This window comes from Eschrichtius robustus, chromosome 12 (assembly GCF_028021215.1).
Source record: "Eschrichtius robustus isolate mEscRob2 chromosome 12, mEscRob2.pri, whole genome shotgun sequence".
Lineage (NCBI taxonomy): Eukaryota > Metazoa > Chordata > Mammalia > Artiodactyla > Eschrichtiidae > Eschrichtius > Eschrichtius robustus.
The window spans coordinates 49,383,130-49,410,007 of record NC_090835.1 but is presented as its reverse complement, the minus strand read 5'-3'; the positions used below and the strand labels follow the sequence as shown (position 1 = coordinate 49,410,007).

Genomic DNA, 26,878 nt, shown 5'->3' with positions numbered 1-26,878 from the left:
GCCTCTTTGCTTCTTCCCTGCAGGGGGAGTAGAGAGTGGGTCTTGTTATTTTTACAGTAAAGTGTCCCCTGGGACAGTGCAACAAAACAATAATGCTGCCTAGAATCTCAGAATTCCAGCATTGGTTATTTATTATGATTGGTTAGGACGTTGAGGATGAGGAGGGGGAAAGACAGTGAAGTGGCAAAAGCAAATGCCACATTCTTCCTAGCTTAGCCTGATGATTAGTTCTTTTATACACCTCTCCCCCACCCCCCACCTGCCTTATTACTTCAACTGTCTTTTTGTGAAATATTTTCTTTATATCACCCAATGCCTAACATATGCTTGGCAGATGTCAAACATCTAATAAATATATGATGAATGAATGGTTGGATTATTGAGCTGTAGATTGCCACCCTTTCTCATGTAACTCATATAGTGAGCATTTGTCCATTTTCATAATTCCCATGGACGTGAGTAAACCTCATCTGAAGGGGAAAGTGATGAGCCAGCAATAAAAGGTCTGCCCTGTGTTTTTCTTAACTGATAGAGGACCATTCTTAAGGTACATTCAATTTTTTCTAGAAATACTTTCAAAGTTTTTTTTTTTTTTTTTAAAGCAAAAATTGCCTGAGATACATTGAATTTTGCTTTGGAAGAACACAACGCGTTCTTGCAACATTTGGCGGCAGTTCGTGCTTAGCCTTCCTGTTGATGTGTGCTGTGACCATGGTTTCTCTGTGCACTCTTGCATGTTGGCAGAAGACTTGTCAGCTGGGGCTGATGCACGCTTTCTTTCTCCCCACTCACTTATCCTGTGTTGGTAATTGGAAGACAAATTATGTAGACATTCAGAACATACTTCTTTAGTACTCAACATTAAAATCCTAGCATAGTTTTATTTTGGAAGGAGTGGGGAATTCACTTGAGAACATTACAGGCTAAGGACACCACTTTACTATGTCTGGTGGTTGCAAGATCAGAAGGTGAGATGTTTCTGGTTAGTAAGTAAGCTCTCAGTATATCCTCCTTCAACATTGAAATGGGACTCATTGTTGGACACAGACTTCCTGTAAGGAAGTGGCTTCATTTGTGGTAGAGTGTAGAGTGGGTTTGAAATAAGTTTTCTGTATGTGGATATAGAAATGTGTTTTATTGCCTCTTTAAAATTTTATTTTATTTTGGGGAGACTTAACATTTTCATAAAGCAAGATGGAGATGAAAAGCAGTGAGTTTTTGTATGTCTGTCAGAGGTATAATAACATGCTGCATTTTGTTGAGAGTTAGAAGCCATCAGTAATCGATTGGTTCAGAAATTCTGGTTTAGTAAGGTATATTATTGCTCAGCTGAGCTTGATCAATGTCAGCATTCTTAGGTTTAAAAAATAATGCAAGTTAAGGATTGTTCCTTAAATCCTGTATATTTAAGTTGATTTATCATCTGAAGGAGAAGTTGGATGACTCAGTTCTTGCATTTGAATGAGGACATCTCAAAGGTGTCTTTTTAGGTATAAAATTATATGGTTCTCTGACAAGGTGGCAGAAAGTAGGAAGAAAGGATTAAATTTAGATGAAAAGAACTTTGGAACCAGATCTGTCCTACCTTAATCATTATGTCATGGGTAATCAAGTGACTTAGGAAAGCTATTTTGGAGGATTAAACACTAAAATTATAATATAGGAGAATATACTAAAATTTACTGAGTATGGTTAGAAAAGCTAACTATTGGAAAATTATATCCAAATAGGAACTTTGTGGCATAGATTTTTTTGTTGTTATTTGAGAAAGTGAGAGCACTACATCTATTTTTATACTATATTGGATTCTGGAATTTAAAGAAAACAATGAAAATTCACTTGGTATTGACTGTGTACAGTTTTGTTTTATTTTGCTTAATTGACAAAAGTTTTTCATTTAAAACTCTGTCTTGCTGGAAGAATATCAAAACTATCTTCAGGTTCTCTAGAGCCTGATTTAAGATATTTCTGTGAAGTGCTTAGAAGCGCTAATGTAAGTGCAATCTTACATGCCGAATATTAGCAGTAAGGAAAAGATTGTGATGACATCTAATAAGCATTTAAAAATATCGTCATTCCTTTTTTCCATGTTTTTCTTTCCCAGATTTAAACCTGCAGCTCAAACTAAGCAGTAAGCACTCTGTTACAGAATTTCTTTCCTGTAATTGATCGGTTTACTCCACTCGTTTTTGGGAAATTAGGAAACTAATTTCTTATTCCTAGCAAGAGATGCTTCTTAATGCTCGACACCAGAATTTATAGTAAAAGAATATCTAACTAAAACAAAGAGCATTTCCCTTTAAATACTTTATTTACCAACATATTTATGTCTAAGGATTATCATCTTGGTGTTTACAGCCAAATATCAGTAAAGTTGGAGTAGGAATCTTTAAAAATAATTTCAGCTAATTAATATGCCTTTGAAATTTAGACCTTATTTGAGCTATAGTTTTATACTTTGCGCATATAAAATGAATAAATTGGGTAGATTTTTTTAATATCAAAAACATGGTTGCCAGAGAAGTGTTTTTTTTTTAACGTAGTGAGCAAAGTAAGTTGTGTTTCCCGGTTGTTACCAGAATTCAACCTTTCTCTTGCCTTTTTCTATACCTACTACAGTTCATCATTAAGAAAATGCTTTAGAATACGTGTTTGCTTCAGGTATGCAATTCCTTTGCCCAAACCACTGTCTGTTAAGTCAAATTGTGGTTAATAAAGGGGCTTTTAAATGAGATAGCATAGGTTGAAGTTCCACAATTCTTACACCACTGGGAGTGAAAATACTACACATGTCAATGAACTGTCACCTCTGGATATATGTTTTTTAAAAGGATTAAAACCCATCTTGAAAATTGATGTTTTATTTATAGTTCATCTCTTTGGTAAAGGGAAGTCTGGTGTCTTCTAGTCTGTGAGGACTAAAGGAAATAGTCTAGGATGATAATAGCCGTAGGATTTTCACAGGATACTATTCTGTCAGTAGAGAGAGAAAGAAGGGGAGAGAGAGGGAAAGTGTATGTTTGCACACATATACAGTGCACACATGCATACACAAATACATATACACACACACACGCATATACACACAAATATACATAAACACACACACATATATTTTTGGTGTCAAGTTACCCAGCCCTTGCACCCATCATATCTGATTTTGTTTGATACTGGGTGAGCTGTCCTTAAAGATCTTTCTACTCTAGCCTAGATGATTGTTTTTTAAGGGCCTGAATTCTTACTTATTTCACCCAAGAACTCCCTGCTGGTAGTACCTTTTTATACACGTTGACTCAGGTAAAGATTTCTTTCTAGTTAACTACACTAATTCAAAACTTACACAAGTAGTAGGTTTCATATCAAAATACATTGTTTAAATATGTGATTCAGACAGTAAATATTTAAAAAAAACCAACCCTGCTGTTATCATATGGTTAAGAGGTTTTTAAAAATAAGATTAGTCAAAGAATAATTTTTTCATTCTTAAAAATGTCCTAGTGAGTATACAATAGTATTACCTAATTATTGATAATAATTAGATAATTATTAGATAATTGATAATAATTAGATAATTAGATAAGAACTGCATCACAAACAAAAAAGCAATTGGAATTATATACTACAGAAGTAGGTACAAGTCTTCATTTCTTTGAATTTGCTATCCATAAGGACACTTGTAGGGGAGAGTGGGCAATCTTTAGTAATTTAATATTTTTTCTAACTTCTGAGCTTAAGTTCATATAAGCAATCTTAAGATCTGAATCCAGAACTCAATGACAAATTGCTTTCAGTGACTGGACATTTCTGTGGCTTTTAACTACTCAGATATCTCTTGGCTTAAAACAGTGATGAGTTTTTTAACCTCTTCTGCTACTGCTGCTCTTAGTTCCCATAAACTGAATGTAAAACACTTTAGCTCAATGATAGTATTTCTTGAGATACTTGTTTTCTGCTGTTTTCATTATAGCTTTTGAGGAACTTGAAAAAGCCTTGAGTACAGCCCAAAAAACAGAAGAAGCACGGAGAAAAATGAAAGCAGAAATGGAGGAGCAAATAAAAGCCATTGAAAAAACAAGTGAGGAGGAGCGTAACAGACTTCAACAAGAATTAGGCCACGTGAAACAGGAGGTGGTTGATGTAATGAAAGTAAGAATAATTCTGGATTGAAATGGGCTACGGCAGTGTTGAAACTTAAGTCTTATGCTTTTCCTACATCTTTGATAGTAAAGAAGAGTTAATTTGTATTTTGTTTGAGACCTTGATCATTTCATGATGTTTAGGTTATAGGAAAAAAGCACTTTGATAGAGAAATGAATGTGTACCTTTTTGGCTATACTTCCCAGAGATAGTCTCTGCATATAATTTCTCTCTTACGTTTTCTAATCCTCTCTTTAATTAATTAACTAAGTTATTTATTTGGCTACATTGGGTCTTACTTGCAGCACGTGGGATCTTCATTGTGGCGTGCGGGATCTTCCGTCGCGGTGCGCAGGCTTCTCTCTAGTTGTGGTGCGCGAGCGGGCAGGCTCAGTAGTTGCAGCACGTGGGCTTAGTTGCCCCGCGGCATGTGGGATCTTAGTTCCCTGTCCAGGGATCAAACCCACGTCCCCTGCATTGGAAGGCGGATTCTTAACCACTGGACCACCGGGAGAGTCTCTTTATTTTATTTTTTTTTAAACACAAACGATGGCATGTTATTTTTACTGATCTGTATTTTGCTTTTCCACTTAATAATCTGTCTTGGAGGTTGTTCTTTATTATTGAGTTGATAATGATGCCCCATTTGTTTTAAGGACTGCTCAGGACTTAATTGTATAAGCAGCTCATAATTTAATCAGTCTTCTGCTGATGGATATTTAGCCTTTCAGTTTTTACTGTTGGAAATTGTGAATATCCTTATCGTATTTGCTCACATCTGTGTTTCTTTAGAATAGATTCCTAGAAGTGGAATCTAGGAAAAAATTACGTGTATTTATACTTATTGGATAGTTGCTACAAGCTCAATAGAGGACAGTTTATACTCATGAGCAATGTATTAGAATATGTTCCCCCCCATGAGCAATGTATTAGAATATGTTCCCCCCCCACAAAGATGGTATTACCTGAATTTTTTTATCTTTCCAAGCTAAGTTAAAATAATGACATCATTGTAGTTTTTTTTAAAAATAAATTTATTTATTTGTTTATTTATTTTTGGCTGCATTGGGTCTTCATTGCTGTGCGTGGGCTTTTCTCTAGTTGTGTCGAGCAGGGGCTACTCTTCATTGCGGTGCATGCGGGCTTCTCACTGCAGTGGCTTCTCTTGTTGTGGAGCATGGGCTCTAGGCACGTGGGCTTCAGCAGTTGTGGCACGTGGGCTCAGTAGTTGTGGCTCATGGGCTCTAGAGCACAGGCTCAGTAGTTGTGGCACACGGGCTTAGTTGCTCCGCAGCATGTGGAATCTTCCCGGACCAGGGCTCGAACCCATGTCCCCTGCATTGGCAGGCGGGTTCTTAACCACCGTGCCACCAGGGAAGTCCTGTAGTTTTAATATGCATATCTGTTACCAGTATGACAAAGGTGTTTTTGTATGTTTACAGGAATTTATAGTTTTCCTTTTTGAGTTGCCCGATCAGATCCTTGATTCATTTTCCTCTTGGGCTGTTGGTCTTTTTCTTACTGATTCATAGAAGCTTTTTACTTATAGTAAGAATTAGCCATTGGATATAAGGTGCGTTTATCCAAATAATTTTCTCAGTTTGTTATTTGTTGTCTTTGTTTATGATTTGCTTTTGTTTTGGGTTTTTTTTGGCTATGCAGAAAGTTTTCTTTTCCTTAAATGCTATCTGTATTTTTGTTCTGCTTTAAAAACACATTCTCAGTTGAGATTAAAAATTTTTTTTTATTTTTCTCATCTAACACTTTTTTTTTTTTTTTTTGTATCCTTTGACCAACATCTTCCCATTTCTCCATCCCCAGACCCTGGTAACTTTGCCTTCCATCACACCAAGTTTGTTTTTTTTTTTTAATTAATTTATTTTATTTTATTTGTGTTTGGCTGTGTTGGGTCTTCGTTGCTGTGCACGGGCTTTTCTCCAGTTGAGGTGAGCGGGGGCTACTCTTTGTTGTGGTGCACAGGCCTCTCACTATGGTGGCTTCTCTTGTTGCAGAGCACGGACTCTAGGTGTGCGGGCTTCCGTACTTGTGGCTCACGGGCTCTAGAGCCCAGGCTCAGTAGTTGTGGTACACAGGCTTAGTTGCTCCGTGGAATGTGGGATCTTCCCAGACCAGGGCTCAAACCTGTGTCCCCTGCATTGGCAGGCGGATTCTCAACCACTGCGCTACCAGGGAAGCCCTCTCATCTAACACTTTTGTGTTTTCATTTTTTATGGTTAAATCTTTGATCCAACTGAAATTTATTTAGTGTGAGGAGTGAGGTAGGGATCCAACTTAAATTTTTTCCAAATGACTACCTAGTAGCCTTAAAATCATTTCTTTAATAACCCATGTTTTCCCTTCTGACATGCCATACTACCTTTATTACATACTAAATTATTGTAGTGCTACATATGGGCCTTCTGGATTCTCTGTGCTGTTCCACTGCTTTGTCTGACCATGTGCTGGTGTTACACTAATACCAGTTTTATAATATGTTTTAGTTTTATAATGTTCTACTATTTGGTAGCCTCTCCTTGTTACTCTTATTTTTCAGAAGAGATCAGCTATTCTTGCATGTTTATTTTGTCCAGTGGGCCTTCCCTCATTTTGTTTTATTTGATTATATTAAATTTTTGAATATATTTAGGGTGATTTGACATTTTTATAAGATTGAGTCCTCCTATTCAAGAAAGAACAAGGTCAGTACTCTTTAATAAGTAGTAGTACATGCCTGGAAAGCTAGGCATAATTAGATGGGTGTAGCCAGAACACCTTGACCATGGTGGAGTGCCCTCTCTGAGAGCATCCTTATTCCCCCTGCTGTGCTTCCCTATGCTGATTGGTGGGGAACATCTTTGTATGATGTGGAATTGGAGCTTCAACCCCATAGGACTGACCATTGCAGCTGCAGCTCTCCTTGTCTTAAATGAGGAGCAACACTTTACTGGTTTTTCTTTTAACTCTCAAGAGTTTGGTGACTTTTGATTTATGTGGGAAATATGTTCCAATTTTTCCTCTTAAGAAACTATTAACTTAATTATAATAAAGTATTATTTAGTTGTAGAGTTACATATTTTATTCTGGGTGTCTCACTTTAACTATTTGGTTGCTTTTCAGAAATCCTCAGAACAAATTGCAAAATTACAGAAGCTTCATGAAGAGGAGCTGGCCAGCAAAGAGCAGGAACTGAGTAAGAGGTTTCAGACCCAAGAAAGGGAATTTCAGGAGCAAATGAAAGTAGCTCTTGTAAGTACCTATTTTGGTTTGTGGCCACATTATAAAGTTGTCAGCCCCTCACCCCTGCCTCCCAGCTTGAGGTCACGCTACTGGCAGCCTTGACATTTGAGTATGCAGAGAGGGTTGGCCGTAGGCAGGAATGAGGCTTTCACAGCTTGTTAATTTAGTATTATCTGAAAATTAAATTTTCTCATCCAACAAGCTTTCATTAATCAGTTTGTTTATCATTCCTCTCACCCTGGCTGTAGGCTGTGATTAGGGAGAATTAAAGGGGAACGTACGGTAACTGAAGCAGCGACTGCGTAACTTAGGAAGAATGTCTAAAAACTCAACAGACTAAATGTATCAGAGCTTAAGGTTCAGAGAGTTTGCCTGAATGCATTTTAAAGAAGACAAAATGAAAATAACCAAGTAGTTTTCATTTTAAGTAGAATAATTTCAGTAATTTTCAATCCATATGATGTTTAAAAAGATAAAGTAAAATGAGAAAACTGACTGAACTAACTAAAACAATAACCAGAAAAGCAAAGATAAGAAAGATTTGTTGGAATAGTATAATTTGGAAGTTTAAAGCAAAAAATTTTTTCTCTTGAACTGTGAAGTATTAATGCTGAAAATGTCGTTTACTGTGTTTATATGAAGCTATTATCCATGAGATAATATGTATAATTAAAAAATGCTTTTAGTGTGAAAGGATGAGAAATAGTTGTTATAATTTTAATCTCCTTTTTTTTTTTTTTGGCTGCATCAGGTCTTAGTTGTGGCACACGGGATCTTTGTTGAGACATTCGGCCTTCTCTCTAGTTGTGCCGTGCAGGTTTTCTCTCTCTGGTTTTGGCACGTGGGCTCCAACGCGTGTGGGCTCTGTAGTTGGCGGCACGCGGGCTCTCTTGTTGTAGCGCGCAGGCTCAGTAGTTGTGGCATGCGGGCTTAGTTGCCCCCAGTATGTGGGATCTTAGTTCCCCGACCAGGGATTGAACCTGCGTCCCCTGCATTGGAAGGCAGATTCTTTACTACTGGCCCACCAGGGAAGTCCCTTTAATCTCCTTTCTTTTACACATTTTTTTTTCACTCTCAGCTGGACTTGGGGCTCTGAGGATTTCCAGCAGCTGTGATCCTTGAACTGGGTCAGGGAGTTCTCTAATCTCTGTGGGGCCAACAGGCACATGGTTTGACAGTGCTGTTGGCTGAGGTTAGCGGTTTAGTCCGTGGTTATGAAATGTACATCTGTATGGGTACATATTTGTATTCTTTGTTGGTCCAAAAAGGATTTAAAGTTGTTTACAAGAGTACTTAAAAACTATAACACGATAGCATACATTTAAAATAGGGACAAGGAAATAAAGGAATAAAGTGGGACATTAAGGACCTAAATGAAGCTGGGAATGGTGCTAAAAATTCGTCATAAAGACTTGCTGTGGGTTTTCATGCTAGAGTAATTGGGGACACTGAGCCTTGAACATTGGCCTTGTTAATACTGTGTTCTAGGAACTGATATATTCAGACATATTCCCACTAGCGAGCGCAGGACACAGACACACGTAAAGAACATGTATGTGCACATGCTCTCGCCCCCTTCCACTCCCCTTCCTACCTAGTTTCTCAAAGGAGTTAGCTTGGAGTTGAGAATCAAAATTCTTCAGACTATTAAAATGTCCTCTTTTATATTTATGGACATATATAGAGATGCATTTAACATATAGTTTACATTAAACAATATAACATTTTTAAATGATGTTTTAAAATTGATGTTATAGAAACTAATATTTTCTTATCAATCTACTTATAATATGGTACAAAATCTTTACTTAAGGCAATATGCTTCACCAGAGTGAAATGGACTGAAAATATTACTGTTGGCCACATGAACCCTAAGCAATAGGTATAGATAAATATACTTAATTGGAGTCTAAAGTCACTAAATGTTAAAAGTGCTCTCTGGAGCTTCTCTTTTCAAAACAGTAAACAGTATTAATATGAATGCTGACATATACTAAGGACAGTCAAAGAAGAAGCTTGTCAGGGCCAGACCATCTGAAGAGTTATATAGGCTTTTATAAATATTTCCTTGATCTAATCCATATATTCACATGTAATCTTCTGATTTTGATTTGCTTTTCTGTGTGGGGTTCCCTATTATAGTGAGGTATTTCTCATAAATCATATAAATTTCTCAGCCTAGAGTTGAAATACCAAACTGGCATGCAGAGAAGAGGTAGTAACAATTGTGTGACCCTGCGCATTCAGTGATATTTTGCAAAACATTTTAAGTAGTGAAAAAATAGACATAGTAGGGTTACTGGAACAAAATTTTTCACATCAATAGTGATTGTGGCAAAGATTGGCCAGACCACACGGAAAAAGCCACAGTACCTTATTTCTGCAGACCAGGGTGTGGGAAGAGAGGTAATGATACTGCCTACCTCGCAGGGCTGGTGTGCAGATCAAATGAAATGAATGATTCCTGTGGCAGTGCTTTGGGAATGCTGAAGATCTACGTGGGTCTAAGGTGGTGTTACTGTTTTTGGCACAGGAAAAAAGTCAGTCTGAATATTTGAAGATCACTCAAGAAAAAGAACAGCAAGAATCTTTGGCCTTGGAAGAGTTAGAGCTGCAGAAGAAGGCAATCCTCACAGAGAGCGAAAACAAACTTTGGGACCTTCAGCAAGAAGCAGAGACTTACAGAACTGTTAAGTTTAAATACTCTTCAGGTTCCACAGCTGTGGAACTGCTTGTATAGGAAAACTGTTGTTATCTCTGCAGTCAGTATAAGGTTGTAGAGAAGCTTTTGTTTTAGATTTACGTATACGTACACTCCATTCATTATTAGGTAGTAAGAGCTGTTCATGGGAGTGGTTTTGATGTCTGCTACATGGTGCTCCTGACCTGCCTTTAGTTGGCTGTATTTCTGTCAGCCATTCGCTCCGATTCTTTGCCCTCAGGCTGTGCAGCATCTTTGCTCCACTGCTTATTCACCTTTCATCTTTAGGAAGTGGCCTCATTTTGTACACAGCACTTGCCCTGACACCTTCCTGCCTGTTCAGCTTCATCTCGTGCCACACCCTGGACATAATTCATTCTCTGTTTATATCACAGTTTAGTTACCCCATTGCTCTATTTTGACATTTAACTTTTCCCCAGTTTTCCCATATTAAAAATAGTCCTGTGGTGAGCATGTTAGTATATATATCTCCATGTGCACATTTTTAAGGCCCTCTCTCCTTCCCCTGAACAGTGTATGAAATGTTCGACCTATTTTGAATAAACTGACTGATGTTATTTAGACTTTTTAGCCTTTTTGCTCTGATTTAGACAGTGACACAGTCACACTTCTTTTTTTTTTTTTTTTTTTAAACAACAGCTCCTGTTTATTTATTTATTTATGGCTGTGTTGGGTCTTCGTTTCTGTGCGAGGGCTTTCTCTAGTTGTGGCAAGCAGGGGCCACTCTTCATCGCGGTGCGCGGGCCTCTCACTATTGCGGCTTCTCTTGTTGCGGAGCACGGGCTCCAGACGCGCAGGCTCAGTAGTTGTGGCGCACGGGCCTAGTCGCTCCGCGGCATGTCGGATCCTCCCAGACCAGGGCTCGAACCCATGTCCCCTGCATTGGCAGGCAGATTCTCAACCACTGCACCACCAGGGAAGCCCCAGTCACACTTCTTACCCCTATTTCTAAACTGTATTTTGTTTTCCCACTTCCAACATTTCTGTAAGGTGGCATGGTAGAGAGGAATGGGTACTCAGGAGGCCTAGATCTTTCACTTACTAGCTTTGTGAATTAATTATACCTTAATTTCCTTACCTGTCACCTGAAGAGATTGATATTTGGTAATTTCTTAAGACCATTCCAGCTTTGACATTCCTTGGCTCTGCCTTACATTCCTTACAATGCCTTGACATTCCTTAGCTCTTTTCCTTTCAGTCAAGATTGATATTTTCATGAGATAATCATTTTACTATTACTTTTTGTAAATTACTTTGGTAAAATTTGTGTAAGTTCCTTCTTTTTGAAAAATATCTTCTAAGTAATAATTTTTGGGGTAAGAGCCAGATACGTTATTTTTCTTCCAAAATTAAGTTATGAAAATAATAGAATACTATTATAGGCCTTTTAAAAAAACAGAAAAAAATACTCATCTTTCTACAAGCAGTTACTATTATCTACGTTATGACTTATTTCTTTTTCACTATCCATTCAGAATATTCTTGAAAAAACAGGTAGTTGAAATAGCTACCCAAATAGGTAGAAAGAATCTGGTATTATGAGTTGTGTAAAAAATAGAATCTTTTTATATGATTCGTTTAGGAATTGAGCACAGATTCTTTGTCCTTTCTAGTGTTTGGTAAGATACGTAAAGTCGTTTATTTAAATTTTAATCTTTAAGTAGGTGTAGACATCATGTCATATATATCATTGCTAACAAATATGTACTTTAATAAAAACACATCTGTTTTCATTAACAGAGAGTTCTTGAATTAGAAAGTTCTTTGGAAAAAAGCTTGCAAGAAAATAAAAATCAATCAGAAGATTTAACTATTCATTTGGAAGCTGAAAAAAATAAGCACAATAAAGAAATTACAGTCATGGTTGAAAAACACAAGACAGAATTGGAAAGTCTGCAGCATCAGCAGGATAACCTTTGGACTGAAAAACTCCAAGTCTTAAAGCAACAGCATCAGACCGAAATGGAAAAACTGAGAGAAAAGTGTGAACAAGAAAAAGTAACATTATTGAATGACAGAGAGGTTCTCTTTCAGGCCCACATAGAAGAGATGAATGAAAAGACTTTAGAAAAGCTTGATGTGAAGCAAACAGAATTGGAATCACTATCGTCTGAACTGTCAGAAGTATTAAAAGCCCGTGACAAGCTAGAAGAAGAACTTTCTGTGCTAAAGGATCAAGCAGATAGAGTGAAGCGGGAATTAGAGGCCAAGCTGGATGAACAGAAAAGTCATCACCAGCAACAGGTTGACAACATCATTAAAGAACAAGAGATGTCTATCCAGAGAACTGAGAAGGCATTAAAAGATGAAATTAACCAACTTGGGCTTCTTCTGAAGGAAAAGGACAAGCATTTAAAAGAGCATCAGGCTCATGTGGAGAATTTAGAGGCAGATATTAAAAGGTCTGAAGGGGAGCTCCAGCAGGCATCTGCTAAGCTGGAGCTCTTTCAGTCACTGCAGAGCACCACGCGTGAGCAGGTAGAAACATATGAGGAGCAGTTGGCCCAGTTGCAGCAGAAGTTGTTGGATTCGGAAACAGAAAGAATTCTTCTTACCAAACAGGTAGCTGAAGTTGACATTCAAAAGAAAGATGTTTGTGCTGAGTTAGATGCTCACAAAATCAAGGTACAGGACTTAATGCAGCAACTTGAAAAACAGCATAGTGAAATGGAAGAAAAAGTAAAATCTTTAACCCAACACTATGAGTCCCAACTTAAAGATAATATAGAGCAGGAACAGACAAAGCAACTCTTAATGGAAAAGGAAAATGTAATTTTACAAATGAGAGAAGGACAGAGCAAAGAAATTGAAATACTCAAACAGAAATTATCAGCCAAGGAGGACAGTATTCGTGTTTTGCAAGAGGAGTATGAAACCAAATTTAAAAATCAGGAGAAAAAGATAGAAAAAATTAAGCAGAAAGCAAAGGAGATGCAAGAAACGTTAAAGAAGAAACTGTTGGATCAGGAAGCCAAACTTAAGAAAGAGCTCGAAAATACTGCTCTGGAGCTCAGTCAGAAAGAAAAACAGTTCAATGCGAAAATTTTGGAAATGGCACAGGCTAACTCAGCTGGAATCAATGATGCAGTGTCAAGATTGGAGACAAACCAAAAGGAGCAAATAGAAAGTCTTACTGAGGTGCACAGGAGAGAACTCAATGATGTCATAGCAGTCTGGGAGCAGAAACTTAACCAGCAAGCTGAAGAACTTCAGGAAAAACATGAAATCCAGTTACGGGAAAAAGAACAAGAGGTAGCAGAACTGAAGCAAAAGATCCTCATATTTGGGTGTGAAAAAGAAGAGATGAACAAGGAAATGGCATGGCTGAAGGAAGAGGGTGCTAAGCAGGATGCAGTGTTGAAGGAATTACAGGAACAGTTAAACCAGAAGGCTGCTCACATGGTTTCTGTCTCACAGAATGAAGCTAAACTGAAAGCTGAACTTGAAAAGCTGGAGGTTGACCTGAATCAGTCTCTGAAGGAAAATACTTTTCTTCAAGAGCATGTAGTTGAACTGAAGATGCTGGCAGAAAAAGATAAGCTTAAGGTCTCTGAGTTGACTGAGAAGCTGAAAACCACAGATGAAGAATTCCAGAGTTTGAAATCGTCACATGACAGAAATAAGAAAAGCCTAGAAGACAAAAGCTTAGAATTCAAAAAACTGTCCAAGGAGCTAGCAGTTCAGCTGGACATTTACTCCAAGAAAACGGAAGCCTTATTACAAGCTAAAACAAGTGAGCTCATCAACATTAGTAGCAGTAAAATTAATGCCATTCTCTCTAGGGTCTCCCATTGTCAACACCGCACAACTAAAGTTAAGGAGGCACTACTTAGTAAAACTTGCAAAGTTTCTGAATTAGAAGCACAACTGAGACAGCTAACAGAAGAGCAGTACACACTAAATAGTTCTTTACAACATGCTACACATCAGTTGGAAGAAAAAGAAAGTCAGATTAAGAGCATGAAGGCCGATATTGAAGGTCTTGTGACAGAAAAAGAAGCCTTACAGAAGGAAGGAGGAAATCAGCAACAGGCTGCCTCAGAAAAGGAGTCTTGCATCACTCAGTTGAAGAAGGAGTTATCAGAAAACATCAACGCTGTCACCTCGATGAAAGAAGAGCTTAAAGAAAAAAAAGCTGAGATCAGCAGTCTTAGTAAGCAACTAACTGATATGAGCACTCAACTTCAGAATAGCATCAGCCTAACTGAAAAAGAAGCAGCCATTTCATTACTAAGTAAGCAACATGATGAAGCGCAACAGGAATTGCTGGATCAGGTGCGAGATTTATCCTTGAGAGTTGAAACTCTGAGTAAGGAGAAAACTTCTGCTCTTGAACAGGCCAACAAATTCTCAGAATGGAAGAAGAAAGCACAGTCAAGATTTACACAATATCAAAATACTAGTAAAGAATTGCAGATGCAGCTTGAGTTAAAAACAAAGGAAACCAGTGAAAAGGATGAGCAGATAACTTTACTGAAGGAGGACCTTGATCAGCAAAAGAAGAGATTTGAATATTTAAAGGGGGAAGTGGAAGATAAGAAGAGCAAGATGGAGAAAAAGGAACGTAATTTACAGACGGAGTTAAAAACTCAAACAGCAAGAATTGTGGAATTAGAGGGGCATGTTACTCAGAAAACAATTGAAATTGAGTCCTTAAATGAAGTTCTTAAAAATTACAATCAACAAAAGGATATCGAACGGAAAGAAATGATTCAGAAACTTCACCACATTCAAGAGTTAGGAGAAGAAAAGGACAACAGGGTTAAAGAGGCTGAAGAAAAAGTCTTAAGCCTTGAAAAGCAAGCATCTTCCATGAAATCTGAACTTGAATCTATGAAGAAAGAATTGGAACATGTGAATTCAATTGCGAAAAGCAAAGAAGAGGAGTTAAAGGCATTGGAAGATAGACTTGAGTTAGAAAGTGCTGCAAAATTAGGGGAACTGAAGAAAAAAGCTGAACAAAAAATTGCTGCCATCAAGAAGCAGTTGTTATCTCAAATGGAAGAGAAAGAACAGCAGTATAGAAGAGACAGAGAAAGCCATCTGAGTGAGCTAAATACAAAATTGCAGGAAAGAGAGAAGGAAATTCACGTCTTGGAAGAAAAACTTAAGTCGGTGGGAAGTTCACCACAATCAGAAACATCAGTTGCACCCAGATCGGCAGAAAATGAAGCAGCATGTACTGAGCAAGAAGAAGCAGATTCCCAAGGCTGTGTGCAGAAGGCATGTGAAGAAAAAATCCGTGTTTTACAAAGAAATTTAATTGAAAAGGAAAAGCTATTGCAGAGGCTAGAGCAGGAAAAAGAAGACACAATTTCTTCTCATTCTGAAATGCAGTGCAAATACCAGGAGCTCTTAATAAAGACAGAACAGGCTGAAGCAAAGCAACACGAGGATCAAGTGATGATAAAGCATCTTCAAGAAGAACTTGAAGAAAAAAACAAATACTCCTTGTTAGTATCCCATCATGTGGAAGAAGAGGGAGGTAAAAATAACATAGGGGCAAAGCAGAACTTGGAGAATGTGGTTGATGGTGTCCAGAAAGCCCTCCAGGAGAAGGACTTGACCTGTCAGATCTTGGAGCAAAAGATAAAAGAGCTGGATTCCTGCTTATTGAGAGAGAGGGAAGGACATAGAGTTGAAATTGAAGCATTGACCTCAAAACTTGAAAGATTACAGGCTCTACAACAACAGATGGATGGAAAAAGTAAACCCATGGAAGTTTTGGAAGAAAGTGCTGAAGAAAAGTCCAAATCTCCTGTGGTCCAACCCAGCTTGCTTCGTAACATGGAGGCTGAGCACAGTGACCTGGAGTTTCAATTGGCAGGGGCGGAGCAGGAGCAGCAGAAGCTGAGCCAGGAGGTGGTTAAGCTGCAGAAAGATCTTCGAATGTTGCGGAAGGAACATCAGCAAGAACTGGATATAATAAAGAAAGAGTATGAACAAGAAATGGAAGAGAAAATCAAGTAAGTTTTTTTCAGTATGAATATTTTTAAGGCAGTCCTCCTTAATGAAATCTCTCTTTTTTGTGTCTAATACAGTTAAGTTTCACAACCTAAATTTGTTAGTATCGAACATAAATATAATAAGTTAAATACCGAAGCGAAATAAAAACAATTTAAGGCAAGAGGCAGTGTTACTCATCAGTTTAAGGGGAAAAAAACCTTTTCTTGCCTATGAGATCATGGTTATTAGGTACATATCCCAGTAATTATTTTTAAAATTATTTTTATATTGTTATTATATAACATAGATGTGTATGGTGAAAAATTTTAAGTCGAAAGTAAAAATTCTCAAATCCTCAGGACCATTCCCTACAGTTAATCATAATTTACTTACCCTTCCAGAAGTTTTCTGTGCCTGGAGACACGCACACGCACATGCACGTGGATGCACACTCCCTTAAAAATGGTTGATATTGGTGAGGTCATACTATATACACTGTCATGAAGACCAGGTAACTCTTTGCAGCTTGTTTTTTGTATGACAGCAGTTAGCTCTTCCTATTTTTGGTACTCAGACAGGAGCAGGAAGATCTTGAGTTGAAGCACAATTCCACACTAAAACATCTGATGAGGGAGTTTCATACACAGCTGGCACAAAAGGAACAGGAGCTGGAAATGACCATAAAAGAGACCATTGGTAAGTAAACTTTTAAATTCAATAAAAAAACAAATCAGAATCAGCAGAGACTATTTATAATTTAAGCTTATTCTTTTCACACTGTGCTAAGTGCTAAAGTAATTATAAACTGGAGAAAAAAATGATTCTTGCCCAAGAAAGTTCTCTGATGGGAAACTGTGCTGCCTGAAAGTGGCTTGCCTGTCAGTGGGGAGGAGCAGGTGGAAGAACCTGAAAGCATTACCTGATTAATTACCTAATGAAGACACTTCTGCTCCGTGAGAAGGGTACATTTGGTCAATTTGGTCAATTGATTTTAATCAAATTTAATTTGGAACAAGGGTTCTTACAGAAATTGGGATACAGATATTAATTCTTAACCTAATGTGTTTTCTTGTATGTGTCCATTTTTTATTTATTAGATAAAGCCCAGGAAGTGGAGGCTGAACTTTTGGAAAGCCATCAGGAGGAGACAAATCAGTTATATAAGAAAATTGTAGAGAAAGAAGATGATCTAAAAAGAACAGCCAAAAGATACGAAGAAATCCTTGATGTACCTTATTTTCTCTCTCTTGAAATTTAGCTGTAATAGATTTAATGGTAGTGCTAAAGAAGATTGGCTGTCAGATTTCCTGTTTTTTCTAGTGTAGAGGGTTTTTTTTGGGGGGGGTTTCAATATTATTCAAATTAGTATTTCTCTTCTGTTTGCAGATTTATAAGGAGTCTAATTGATTTCTGCTAGGATTGTAGTTTTCTGATCAGTTTCTGCTAACCAGGCATATAGGCCATTTGAAGCAACAGTGAGTTAGTAAGGGCAAGAATGGATTCTCTTCTATGTCTTTCTCCCAAATTCAGACCAAATTGTGAGAGCACCAGACTAAGAATTGAGAGCTTGTGCTTGGGACAGGTAGTGTGTGTATGAGCTTTAGCTGGGAACTTTCCAGGAGGGCCAGTTAACTTTATTTCATCCCTACCCAATTTGCATAGGTTTTGTTGCTCTCAAGGGAGAAAAAAAGATAGAAAAAAAAAAAAAAAAAAGGAATACATCGGCCAAATCTTTTATATGTAGTTTGGAAGCTAAATTCAATGTACTTATTCTTCTAGTGGTGGATTAGTATTGTCATTTTTGTGTATGAAGATAAGCCATGAATGCTAGTGAGTATTTGGACTGCAGAACATTTTTTAATGTAAAGCAGTGTAAATTATTCTTTGCTGGATTGCAGATTCTTTTTTTTTTAAAATATATTTATTTATTTATTTATTTATTTATTTATTTATTTATTTATTTATTTTTGGCTGCGTTGGGTCTTCATTGCTGCACGCAGGCTTTCTCTAGTTGCGGCGAGCAAGGGCTACTCTTTGTTGCGGTGTGCAGACTTCTCATTGTGGTGGCTTCTCTTGTTGTGGAGCATGGGCTTTAGGCACTCGGGCTTCAGTAGTTGTAGCACATGGGCTTCAGTAGTTGTGGCGCATGGGCTTAGTTGCTCCACAGCATGTGGGATCCTCCCAGACCAGGGCTTGAACCCGTGTCCCCTGCATTGGCAGGCGGGTTCTTAACCACTGTGCCACCAGGGAAGCCCTGCAGATTCTTTAGTTACTGCAAGCCTTATTTCACTATGTGCTAAAAACCATTTGATGGTTAGGAATGTATAAATTAGAGAATCATGCCTCAGCTGACTATGGCAGCAGTAGAAGTCTGAGCCAGGAACAGATTCTAGTAGTAATTATTTTATTTTATTTTATTTTATTTTTTAAAGTTTTATTTATTTATTTATTTTTGGCTGCGTTGGGTCTTCGTTGCTGTGTGTGGACTTCCTCTAGCTGCGGCGAGCAGGGGCTACTCTTTGTTGCGGTGCGTGGGCTACTCTTCGTTGCGGTGCGTGGGCTTCTCATTGCGGTGGCTTCTCTTGTGGCAGAGCACAGGATCTAGGTGCGGGGACTTCAGTAGTTGTGGCACACGGGCTCAGTAGTTGTGGCTTGCGGGCTCTAGAGCACAGGCTCAGTAGTTGTGGCACACAGATTTAGTTGCTCCGTGGCATGTGGGATCTTCCTGGACCAGGGCTTGAACCCATGTCCCCTGCATTGGCAGGCGGATTCTTAACCATTGCACCATCAGGGAAGTCCCAATTATTGTAAATGTATTTGAAAAAGCTGAAATTACCTGATACATGAATCTAAATGTTACCTTCGTGTAATTTTTGAGCTTTAGACCTCACTGTGAAGGAAAATTTGAACGATTTCACATTTTCCTATACTTCCCTAGAGTATATTATGCGAAGCTTTAAAAAAATACTGTTGTTTCTTGAATGCTTAGAGAATGTTGGGATTGGAAGATACATTACAGCTAGTTTAGGTTCATCTTCTATTTTTGTGTTTTTTGTGTGTGGCAGAAGCAGGAGAGTGAGTTCAGCATAGTCAAATGATCTCCCTAAAACTACACATGGCGAGTGGTAGAGCACTGATTCTTCATTAACTTCATATATTTTATAAAGGCTTCTCCCTAAGGAAAGAACTTGGATAGTTAAGTCAGGGAGCTTCGTTCACAGGGGATAAACTGTGTCACGGCTGTAGTGTTCCCTTTTGTGAACTACTTCTGTCTCTGAATGTGTGTATATGAGGGTGTGGAGGTAGTACACAGTACACTTTCCAAGGTCACAACAAGCCTCTGTAGGTGGAGGGGTGAGTGAACAGGGAGACAGGTAGCAGTTAATCTCTGGTATGGTTCCTCCTGGAAGATCCGCTGTTTATTAGAAAATAAATGGTCCTCCCAGCTTCAGGCTTGGAGTAAGTAGAGCAAGTGGGCAGGAAGTGGAGGGTGGGCCAGAGGACTCAGGTAGACTCTTCCCCAGGCCCCTTCCTGCGCCTTAGACCAGCACTGTCCATTAGAAATACAATGTAAGCCACAAACGGGATTTAAAATTTTCTGGTATCCACATTAAAAAAAAAAAAAAAAAGAATCAGCTGACTTTAATTTTGATAATAATGTTAGCTGACCCGTTATATCCAAGACATTATCATTGCAAGATGTAGTCAATATAAAAATGATATATGTATTAATTCTCTGAGATTCAGTGTGCTTCTACGTTGGCAGCCTGTCTCAGTTTGGATTAGTCACATTTCAAGTGCTTATAGCCAGAGTACAGGGTGGCCAGTGATTAAATCAGCAGTCCCCATCCAAACACCCCAAATATATACTCTGTCTTGAAGAGTTTTTTTAAAACAGCATATATTGCTAAAAGCGATATTACCAATTCTAGGTAAACACCATGTTGCTTTGATTCTGAGACATATTCTTTTATCATTCTCCCATTTAAAATTTCCCAGATTTGGAGTTTTATATGGATTTGTATGTATTATGTAGTCCTTTTTTTTCCCTCTGAAAAAGCTGTTATTAGATTGATGATTTGTCTTAATGATGACATTGTAGAATGCTATGTTTTTCTCATCCATTAAAATAATTCCATGATTTGTTAATAGCAAAGTGGAGCACAGAGACATTTTCATTTTCTTGCTTTCACTGTCTTAGCTCACATTCTTACCGTTGCTTGGAGGAAACTGAGAACTTTGTCATCCTCGATTCATGCCTCCCGTCTTCCTCAGCCCCTCACACATCCACATCCACACACTATTTAGGACATGAAATCTGCTTATCTTCCCTGATTTCCTAGGCAGAGAAATCACCTTTCTCCTTTTAATTGTGGATCTCCAGCACATTCTCCAACATGTAACAGACTCTCAGCTGTACTGTTTCATTGACTCCCATTGCCCGTTCCTCTCCTCTTAACTCCACCGCTTCTGCCGTGGTCTAGGCTGCCGTATTCCATTTGGTCTGGCCTACTGTATTAATTTCCTGCCTGGTCTCCTTGCTCTTGTTTTTTTTCCCCGTAAAGTATTCGTCTCTTCCTGTCAGAGTTATTGTCTATCTGGAAACAAAAGTGGGATCATATCCCTTCTCCTGAACACCTGCAGTGGCTTCCCTTGTCCCGGTGCCCCCATCCTCCGGGTCATTCTGTGGTCTAGCTGAGCTCAGCTTTAGCTCCTTCTTCCCTGTATTTCACCTCTGCTTACGCTTTTCCTGGTGCTTCAAGAGTACATTCTCACACTTCATGAGTTACTGCAGCTGTTGTCATCTCTTTTGGCAGTTTTCTTTAAAAGTTTTAAATTTATCTTGTATTCAGAAAAAAAATTTTGAATCAAATAAAAAAAAAGTATACTTGGAGAATGGTCTATCATGAGAATTGCATCCAAACTTTTCTCTGTATTCTACACCCTGTTCCCCTTCTCCCTCCACAGGTAACCATTAGTTTCTTATGTAATAATATTCCCGTGTTTCCTTATGCAAACAGAATCAAAAATGAAATATATTCTTGTTTTTTCCCTGTCCTACCCCAGAGTTAGCTTTTTGAATATGCTTTTCTGCATCATATTGTTTTCACTTAGTTTTTTTGAAACCCCTGAAAATAGAATTAATTGCACCTGTCTTCCTTTGGTACTTTATTACTTCACTTACGACATGTTACTTTTGTCATACATACATATGTGTGTAGGAATGTATTAATGTATCTGTCCTCTCCTCTAGACTATTAGCATCTTGTAGGCAGGGATCTTGCTGTTCATCTCTAGTCTTGAGGACCTAGCCAAATGCTTGGCACACACTAGACACTTGGTAAATTTGAAGGAAGTGACACCTGGTAGGGCAAAGGGAGCATTCATTCGGGGAGAGGGGCTGGTGACATCTGAAAGGAGTTGAGTCTCACAAGTAAGGGAGCTGACTGCCTTCGTCCCAACCTCAGAGCAGTCTCACTGGGAGGGAGTAGCTCCTACAGCTACATTAGATACCAAACTGGTTTCTTTTTGACATTTACTGTATTTTAGTGATTTGGTTTTGGCATAATAGTCTTTAAAACATAACTTTCATGTATGTGCATAAATATTCAATTTAGTTTTTCTTACTGTTTTTACTTCAGAGCAAGCAGTATTGCTTTCTTTCCCCCTTCAAGAAGACAGAAAGCTTTTACAAAGGAAATTATAGAACTGTTTCTTAAATTAGAAACAACGCATCAAGGATTCTTTTCCAATTCTTAGAGGGCTTGCTTTCTATTGGTATCTCCCAGCTGTCAAAGGCAATGTCAGACATAGCTGATTGCCATATCAGAATCTGGACCTAACTGAATAAGTAGCTGTAAGAGGTGATCCTTTCAAACAAGGCTAGACCACATTGACACAGACATCCACACAGGATATGTGACGGTAGAATAAAAACAGTAAGTAAACCAGGATTGCAGGCAGTTACAGATTTACAGTAGTTTCTGATCAGTGGTGTTTTAGGGGTGGAGGCTGGGTTAGAGTGCCTTAGTGGGCAGATGTTGAAGGAGGCTATTTACAAGAGACTTTGCTTATGTTGAGAGAAGGGGTTCGTTCTTTTTTAGTTGGTCTAAGTTTCATGACAAGTGGTATTTAAAGTTAGATTTTCGAGCTGTCTTATGGTTTGTTGCTTTATTTTGTGCCTTGGGGCCTGTTTTTGAGAATGATGTTTCTTGGTTCTGGCAAGTCAGCATCTGTTAAATCAGATAGCTGCTTGTGGCTGTTTTCCTGTTTAGTCTCTTACTTAGCAGACACTTGTCCTGTCTTCATTACTCAAATCTGATCAATATTTCAATGTCAAATGTTCTTCTAGCACAAAGGTTATTGCAAGATTTATAAGAGCAAGGAGAGGTCTGGACTGCTTTGTACAACAAATGATGGCAATTATCAAGACAAATGAAAAAATTTAAGGGTGGGCAACAGCCTTTTACCAGGGCAGTCACAACAGAAGAGAGAATGATTTGTATGCCAAATTTTATAAAAAGGATTTTTGAACCAGTAAGTCATGTATTACTTTTGCAGCCCTGTCTGTTTTCTGCAAAGTTCAGGGCAAATGGATACATTACGTTAGTTACCAGTACATTGGACAGTAATTTTTTTTCACAAATAGATTTTAGTTGAACATTTTACTCCAAAGAACCACTGGTATGGTTTGCAGGCAGATGTGAAGGGGACGTACAGGTTTGCTAACTAGGACAAAGAACCATCTTGATTTGTGCAGCCCTTCCCAAGGGGCTGAGAAAAAACCTCCACAACTTCTTGTGATCAGTAAGTTGCCAGCTGGTTGAGCAGTGCTTTGCATAAAACTAGTTTATATTGGGTATTTTCTGGAAATCAAATGCTAGTGTAGAAAAGACCAAAGTCTTAAAACAGAGATTCTGTTTTACAGTTCTGTCACAACGCTGTTATACACCTAAGTGTTGCTTAAACCTTGGAACCCTAGTTTAAGGGGAAAGAAACAGCTTGATGAGCTTTATGGGGTGGGGGCAGGAGGACTGAGGGTGGGAAAAGTCATCCTAGGAAGAGTGAGCAGGGCTTCCCTGGTGGCGCAGTGGTTGAGAATCTGCCTGCCAATGCAGGGGACACGGGTTCGAGCCCTGGTCTGGGAAGATCCCACATGCCGTGGAGCAACTGGGCCCGTGAGCCACAACTACTGAGCCTGAGCGTCTGGAGCCTCTGCTCCACAACAAGAGAGGCCGCGATAGTGAGAGGCCCGCACACCGCGATGAAGAGTGGCCCCCACTCGCCGCAACTGGAGAAAGCCCTCACACAGAAACGAAGACCCAACACAGCCAAAAATAAAAATAATAAATAAATAATAAATTTAAAAAAAAAAAAAGAAGAGTGAGCAGCTTTAAAAAGGACTTGGAGTTAAAAGTGGGGCATGAAGGAAGGTGTTTAGAGCACAGTAATGAATTACAGTAAAAACAGTGGTTTGTGTTTCCAAAAATGTGTAGGTGTTGGTTTCTCCTACAAAGGTAGTTTTCTCTAGATCATGTTGCCTCTTTACTGCATACTTTTTGATATGTTTGTTAATATTTTTTTTATTCTAAAGGCTCGTGAAGAAGAAATGACTGCAAAAGTAATAGATCTACAGACTCAACTTGAGGAGCTGCAGAAGAAATACCAGCAAAGACTAGAGCAGGAGGAGAACCCTGGCAATGATAAAGTGAGGGGAACTGGACTTGGCTCCATACATTCCTTGAAAACATTGTCGTTTTCATTGGCTCGCCTACTAACATGCCTACCTACCTCATCTAATCCTAACAAAAGCCTTTCAAGAGGGAGATTCCTGCCTCTCTTTTATAGACAGTGAAACTGAGGTTCAAAGAAGTTAAATAAAATGTTGAAGCTCACACAATAAATATTCTATTGGGAATATAAACCCAATCTTCCAGACTTCAGAGCCTAGGGCGTTTCTGTGATACCAGTGCTTCTCAGTCTTTCCCGTGGAAAGAACAGCAGAGGAGAGTTAACCTCATAGCCCTGGGGCAGAGCCAAAAATGGTCCATAGAAAGTATGATAATTTTAGATTTTTATATTTTGAGCTAAGAATTCATATAAATTTTACATTCTCTATAACAGCAGTCCCCAACCTTTTTGGCACCAGGGACTGGTTTTGTGGAAGACAGTTTTTCTGTGGGGTGGGGGTGGGGTAGGGGGAGGATGGTTCAGGCGGTAATGTGAGCGATGGGGAGTGGCACATGAAGCTTTGCTTGCTCACCTCCTGCTGTGAGGCCTGGTTCCTAAGAGGCCGTGGACAGGTCAACGGCCCGGGGGTTGGGGACCCCTGCTTTATAATATATCTTTATTTGTAGTCACATAAAAATGTTTTTAGTTGTATACCTTTGAGAAAAACAATGTCTGCTTTTCTCCTTGGTTAACGGACCAGTTGTAGATGCAATGGGATTATTTTGGAAAATTGCACTGAATTCAAAGAGATCTGGAACTCCATATCCAGGCTTTTTCTTTCTTTCTTTCTTTTTTTAATAATCCCAATCTTTAAGTAAAAATGATGCTATGAAAGGCCATGTTTACCTTGTGGCTTCCTGTCCTGCTGTGCACCCCAACAAGTGCACACCCGCAGGGCTTGTGGGCCCCCATTCAAGAATCCGGGCAGTGTACCGTTGTACATCTAAAATGTTCTCACTCATTCCAGTATGGTCTTCATAGCTCTGTCATGAGGGTCTTGGGAAAGGTGGACACATTCATGGCTTCATCCTTTAGTTATAGAGGATTCATTAGAGAAGTCAGTGACCAGATAGCAATTTTCTAGACAACCAATTACATGGATCACTTTTCCAAAATGGAGAGAAGAGGACTTTATAAAAGGCTTTGCTATGCTGTGCTGCTTGGTACATATATCTTGATTATTAGCAATGAGCAAAGCTGAGTAGACTCTCTCTTTCTTTACTAGCTACTAAGTTAGTTCTATTGTTTTAGTTTTTTTTTTTTTTTTTTGCCATTTGGTCACAATATGAATATACTTGGTGCTATTAAATGTTGCTTCCTATGAGCCAAATAAGTGTATTCTACTCTGTAACATGTTCTTTTCCTTAGTATCAAATTAAGTATTAATGTTGCATAAAGTGGCACTGAGGCCTGTGTCAAGATGCCATAGAGTATTGAAACATTATGAAATTAATATTCAGGAGGTCTTTTGAGTCCTTTACCTTGTAGCATAAGAAAGGAGAAACTATCCTTAACTTTTATTTCTACTCTAAAAAATATTTTTCTATTTTATTCTTTATGAATTTTTATTCTTTTCCTTTTTGAGCATCTTTTGGTGCTTCTGGGATATCTTGAACTACATGTCAGTGTTGAGTTCAATGAAGAATAATTTGTGATTATTGTGTAGAGTGGATTCCCAGAAATGGTCCTTTAGAATTTTCCCTAAAGGGCCCATATGCTATAAATAGATGTTAATATGTTTAATTTTTTGAAATTGCACAAATAATAGATGAATATATTCTTGTTAAAAAAAAAAAAAGTCAGATAATACAGAAGTATATAGATAAACCCTTCCTGGTGGGTACCTCCTTTTCCCAAGTGGTAATCATTGTTAGGAGTTTGGTGGGTGACCTTCCAGTCATTTTTCTTTGTGTTTACCTATCTTTATGTATATTTACATTTTAATAGTTTGTATAGCAACATAGACCAGGTTTAAAAGCAAATATTTAAAGTTGTCTCATCTCAAATCTAACCACTCTCTTAAGACTGTAACACTAAATTTTTGTTTCCTTGTAATTTCATATTGCTCTATTTTATTATTTCTTGTAGATTTTATTATATGCAGTAATTTTTTTTTTTCTTTTCCATTTTTAGGTAACAATTATGGAGCTACAGGTAAGACTAGTTTTTCATTGAATTTGAGTGAAGGTAGTCCATTTTCAGGAGCATTCTGTACTTTAGGTTAAAACACAAAGAGACTTGTTCTCAGGAAAAATTTACCAAGCAGTATAGAAATGTGTCCAGGCAATGATGAAACCCATATGCATCTCAGATCTGACTTCTTGTTCTTTCAGACACAACTAGCACAGAAGACTACTCTAATCAGTGATTCAAAGTTGAAAGAGCAAGAGTTCAGAGAACAGGTACAGGTCTAATTGGTGCCTTTTATTTTGAGATGACTTCCTTGATTTCTGTTCGTATGTTCTTGGAACTCATTTAGCTAGTTTTTAAAAAAGAATGGATTTAATACTCATTTATTAATTGACTTTGCAATCTTGTCTTACACAGGAAATTTTATTCCCAAACCTGAAGGTGCTAGAGCATATCTTTATAAATTTGTGATCACGTATATTTAAACAAGAACATTTGCATTCCTATTATCTAGTTCCAGAACATTCCATCACCCCCAAAAGGAAACCCCATACCCATTAAGCCGTCACTCCCTATTACCTCCTCCCCCCACCCTCTCACAACCACAAATCTGCTTTTTGTGTCTGTGGATTTACCTATTCTGAGTATTTTATATAAATAGAAATAATACATGAGCTTTTTAATCTGACTTCTTTCACTTAGCATGATGTTTTTAAGGTTCATCCATGTTGCAGCATATATCAGTACTTCACTCCTTTTTATGGCAGATTAATATTTCATTGTATAGATATACCACATTTTGTTAACTCATTCATCAGTTGATGCATGTTTGGGTTGTTTCTACCTTCTGCCTATTGTGAATAGTGCTGCTAGGAACATTGTTTACAAGTTTTTGTTTGAATACCTGTTTCCTTCTTTGGGTTATGTACTCAGGAGTGGGATTGCTAGATCATATGGTAATTATATGTTTAGCTC

General features: G+C 38.2%; 1 protein-coding gene across 4 annotated transcripts in view; it reads left to right on the top strand.

Annotated features, from left to right (window-relative positions):
- The window catches only part of GOLGA4 (golgin A4), a 111,778-nt gene that overhangs the window by 65,946 nt on the left and 18,954 nt on the right, over positions 1-26,878 (top strand). For all 4 annotated transcript variants that reach the window (XM_068559248.1, XM_068559247.1, XM_068559246.1 and 1 more), the window contains 9 exons: positions 3,968-4,146; positions 7,255-7,383; positions 9,908-10,063; positions 11,837-16,062; positions 16,617-16,738; positions 17,140-17,270; positions 23,637-23,750; positions 25,907-25,927; positions 26,107-26,175. In XM_068559248.1, the coding sequence (XP_068415349.1) occupies positions 3,968-4,146; positions 7,255-7,383; positions 9,908-10,063; positions 11,837-16,062; positions 16,617-16,738; positions 17,140-17,270; positions 23,637-23,750; positions 25,907-25,927; positions 26,107-26,175 (5,147 nt within the window). The remainder of the gene's footprint in view (positions 1-3,967; positions 4,147-7,254; positions 7,384-9,907; positions 10,064-11,836; positions 16,063-16,616; positions 16,739-17,139; positions 17,271-23,636; positions 23,751-25,906; positions 25,928-26,106; positions 26,176-26,878) is intronic.